The sequence below is a fragment of the Triticum urartu genome, chromosome 2, assembly GCF_003073215.2.
Source record: "Triticum urartu cultivar G1812 chromosome 2, Tu2.1, whole genome shotgun sequence".
Classification (NCBI taxonomy): domain Eukaryota; kingdom Viridiplantae; phylum Streptophyta; class Magnoliopsida; order Poales; family Poaceae; genus Triticum; species Triticum urartu.
Genome location: NC_053023.1, coordinates 723,448,396 through 723,452,854, shown reverse-complemented (window position 1 = coordinate 723,452,854; position 4,459 = coordinate 723,448,396). Strand labels below are relative to the sequence as shown.

Genomic DNA, 4,459 nt, shown 5'->3' with positions numbered 1-4,459 from the left:
TGGTTAATTTTGGTCTTCGGTGGAGTTGTCTGTATTCAACCGACGCTCGTGATGTAATTATAAGGAGTATTTGCAGTCCCTTCTCGACATTTTTTTTCCAGGGAAGTGATTCTACCTCTTCTGCTCTACATTGATGAATTCTCAGCCGCTATTTCTACAAACTTTTAGGTGTAAACAAGTTTGCTCCGTTGAAATAAAGACTCGGATGTGGCAGCAAGAGTTGATCACGACAAGCCATTGATGGATGCAAGTGTAAGAAGACTACACACTCTTAAAGATTTGAATGTCTTTTTTTTATTGTGAAGATGTGTTTGTAAACCATAGTGATGTTTAATATATGACATTAGTCCTTTCGCCACTAGAAATACTCCCTCCATCCGGGTTTATTAGGCCCCTTTTCTTTTCGAGTCAAAGTTTAACCATGAATTTAACTAATAAAATATAAACTATATGTCACAAAAACTATACTATAGAAAACCTCTTTCAAATACAAATCCAATCATATACTTTGGGTAGCATATACTTTATACATTTTTAGTTAAATACATGGTCAAACTAGAATCCAAAATACAAAGGGGACTAATAAATCCGGATAGTAAAGCTTTGTCAAACGTGATATCTAAAACCGGTGCTCTCAGTGGAGTCGGGACTAGCAGTTGCAAAACAGAACATAATGTGTAGTACTTCATATTGTATAACTTTAGAACAGAATGTGTAGTACTTCATATGTATAACTTTAGTATTTTAATAAATAATTGTATTTTTTAACACATACTTTTAAAACTTTACGGTTTCAGACAAATTTTATATGCCAAGTAAAAATAAATGGAGGAGTGCTCCCTCACATTTAACCGACTAACTCGAGCAACTGAGACTTGAACTCGGCCATTTGCGCCGGTTCGAGCAGCGAGACCGATACCTGCACTCCCAGCCCGTCCCTGGCGCGCATCAGCGCCACCTGGCCGTCGCGGTTCATCCTGGTATTCTCCGTCCGCCTCGGCCTGCCCCACCCGAAGTCCGCCAGCTCGTAGGCCCGGAAGCTCGACGCGCCAGACACGTTCATCAGCCGTTCCATGGCGACCGTGAACGCCGGTGCCAGGAAATTGCACCCGGCCATCGGGTCCTCCGTCTTCTTGCGGACCTCCTCCTGCACCGCACGCGCCGCGGCCGCCAGGGCGTGCTCGTCGCGGAGCTCGCGCGGGGGGAGGCTCGCGATGCATCCGGTGAGGCACGCGCCGAAGTATCCCGCGTCGACGGGAGGCTCGAGGCGGTGCCGGGCATCCGCGAGGAAGCCGACCATCACGTCGTCGTCCGAGGCGAACGGCTTGCACCGGGCGAAGCACGTCCAGGCGAGCGCGACGACCGCGATGAAGGTGGACGGCGGCGCCGCGCCTTGGGCTTCGCCGAGACGCACGATGCGCTCTTTGAGGCGCTGGATGTTCCGCGCGTCCAAGGTGAACGTCCGGCGCGTCAACCGTGCATGGTCCTCTAAGAGCGGCGCCGGATATACCGCCTGAAACGCGTTCGATTTGTCACGCACGTCGTGGATGAAACAAATTTGGGCTGAGCAATGAACATACCTTTGGTAGATTTGGCGCGTACTTTCTCAAGAAGCTCCTGGCCAGCTCTTGGCCACCAGGCAGCTTGACGAGCGAGCGGTCGAAGCACGGCGTCGCCGCCCGCGTCTCGCCTCGGCACGCCGTCGCCCACGCCTCGACGAACGTCCACAGCGACCACCCGTCGGCGACGCCGTGGTGCACCGTCACCCCGACCGCCACGCCTCCCTCGAAGCGCGTGGCCTGCACGGCCAGGACGGGGGTCGGCAGCTCGCCCATGTCCACCTCCGGCGCGAGCCGCTCGAGCACGCGCACGTCGTGCTCCTCGTCGCCGGCGAGGCGGTGGATGTCGGCGTCGGACTCTGCGACGATGAAACCGACGCCGTCCGAGGAGGAGCAGACAATAGCAACGTCGCCCGTGCCTTCGAGGTGTACGAGCTTGCCGGCCAGTGGGGCGAAGCTGCGCAGAGTCGCGGCCAGGGAGGAGCTGAGGGACTGGAGAACGTCGTTGAAGTGCGGCAAGCCTTCGCCCTCGTACAGCAGGACGTGCTGCAGCACCGGGACGACGACCCACTGCGCCTCCATCGCGGTGAGCTTGATCGGTTCTGGTGACACCATGGCGGTTGCCGGCACGTCGACGTAGCTCGCGTGGATTACTCTCACCGGAGACATGGCGCGCCTGAGCAAGCAGTGGCGGCGCCTTCGTGGGTTTTGTGTGGGAATGATAGGATAGGAGCTGACAAGTGAGCAGAGAACGCAAACTAGCACGACGCATGTTCCTAATTGTGGACATGTAATTAATTCTAGATCTATCACTCCAGCCAAAAGAAATAATATCTAGATCTATTATACCCCACCGACTACTACCGTACAACAACCATGACAGTTCTGCTAAAATGCAAGCGCCTCGCTCTATCTTGAAGAGTCAAATTTCCAGTGTGTAATTTTGTTAGATTTAGAGACATTTTACGGTGCATCATACTTCTGTAAATAGTGGGTAGTATATAGGTGATCCAATGGTCATTATTGATCCCTGTTTTTTCTCTTTTGAGGACATTTTAGTAATTGGATGTAAGGGTAGATTAGTCCTTTCTTAATGATAATGTTATTAATTAATACTCCCCCGGTCCTTTTTACTCCGCACATTAGTTTTGTCTGAAGTCAAAGTTTGCTAAGTTTGACCGAATTTATATTAAAAAATATTAACATTTATAACATCTAATAAATATAATATGAAAATATATTCCGAGATGAATCTAATAATAAATGTGTTGTTATGTGAATGTTAATAATTTTTTGTATAAACTTGGTCAAAGTTGGATGAGATTGACTTCAGATAAACCTAATATGCAGAGTAAAAAGGACCAGAGAGGGAGTAATATGGCTAATTGCAGTGATTAATAACGTAAGTAATCACAACTGAAATAGAATCGCCGTATCTTAGTTCGTAGGTTTCACTTCTCGTGCGTTCTTCACTTTTGTGCCGCGCCTATTTGCCCGACAGCCGTCGCACAGGGGCCGCCTCTCCTTCTCCCGCCCTACGGATCGCTCCGTCGCACAGGGGCCGCCTCTCCTTCTCCCACCCTGTGGTCGCTCCTTCCCCCGCTCATCGCTCGCCGTTGCCTGAGTCGCACTTGGGCGGCCGCTCCATCTCCTGCCCTGTGGTCGCCGCCGCAAGATCTTGGACGGGCCCCAAGATCTTGAACGGCGCAGCCGGCCCGCGCCGCCCGGCGGCCCTCTCTCTCCATCGCAGGATCTTCTGACGGCGCCCGAGATCGGTTCCTCCGCACGTCGTGGTTGAGATCCCTCGCATAGGTACGTTGCCTCTGGTTGTCCCCAAACACCATAGTTGGGCGCACATGGATGCTGGTTGTGCACGCAATACGAATTCAAAAATGGCTGCTGGGTTTTCTGTGCGTGTGGAAGCTGGATTAGTAGTGTGTGTGAGGTTCCTAGTTCTTGTACTGTGAGTAAAATGCTCTCAGATTATGTGTTTGATATTGTAGGATGCATGTTACTTCTTACAAGAACATAATACAAATTTCTTGGAACATGAAAACGATGGGTTAAATTACTATGGTCAGTAGGATTCTTGGCTTCAAAGAAAGTTAGTAAGGATGTCACAGATTATTGGTTCAGTTATAGATGATAATTGTTGACAATGTATAATTAATATGTTTTAGTTCGAGCGTATTTTCTTTCATGTAAATATGTAACAGGTTTTGCTGTTTCTTATGGCAGGATATCGGCATGGCTGGTGAAGGCATCTCGATAGATGAATTTATGGAGTATGACTCGATGGTCAGGCAAACATTTAAAAGTGAGAACGAAGCGTACAAGTTCTACTTAGGGTATGCGAAGAGCAAAGGGTTTGGTGTTAGAAAGGGTGATCTGAAATATAAGGGAAACAAGGAAAATGCATACCGGAGGACGTTTGTGTGCTGCAAACAAGGATATCATGACGTAAAGCACTTTGATGAAACCGACAAGAAAAGGACGCCAAGGGCACTCTCTCGGTGTGGTTGTCCTGCTCTTTTGCAGGTTGAGCTTCAAGCAAGCACTGGGTTGTGGTTTGTAAAGAATTTTGTTGACCAACATAGCCATCCATTCATAAATCCTGAGTTGTCACCTTTCTTGTGGTCTCATCGTGGCCTGAACGATCCACAGAAGGCGGATGTCATTGAGTACTCGGTTGGTGGACTTCGCACACATCAGATAATGGATGTGATGGAGAAGCAGGCTGGTGGTTTCGGCAAGGCTGGATTTATATCTCGCGATCTATATAACCATGTCGTGTTGGCGAAGAAGAAAAAGATAGAAGGTAGCGATGCTCAATTTATGCTGAACTACATGACAGCACAACAGATGAAAGACCCAGAGTTTTTTACAGATACACCACAGAC

The 4,459-nt window shown here is 49.1% G+C and overlaps 1 protein-coding gene across 1 annotated transcript; it reads right to left on the bottom strand.

The window, feature by feature from the left end:
- Positions 1-713: 713 nt before the first annotated feature.
- On the bottom strand, positions 714-2,330 carry LOC125540137 (phenolic glucoside malonyltransferase 1-like). Its single transcript, XM_048703728.1, has 2 exons — positions 1,581-2,330; positions 714-1,513 (listed from the first exon to the last, which is right to left on the bottom strand). Exons 1-2 carry the CDS (start codon positions 2,226-2,228, stop codon positions 848-850), a joined length of 1,314 nt encoding a protein of 437 aa, XP_048559685.1. The 5' UTR covers positions 2,229-2,330; the 3' UTR covers positions 714-847.
- Between the last annotated feature and the right edge of the window lie 2,129 nt (positions 2,331-4,459).

What these genes read in the sequence shown, in the direction of transcription:
- LOC125540137 (XM_048703728.1), bottom strand. Translation starts at nt 2,228, where the DNA reads ATGTCTCCGGTGAGAGTAATCCACGCGAGCTACGTCGACGTGCCGGCA. An exon ending in ACGCGCCAAATCTACCAAAG is followed by an intron (nt 1,514 to 1,580) that starts GTATGTTCATTG and finishes AACGCGTTTCAG; the next exon opens with GCGGTATATCCGGCGCCGCT.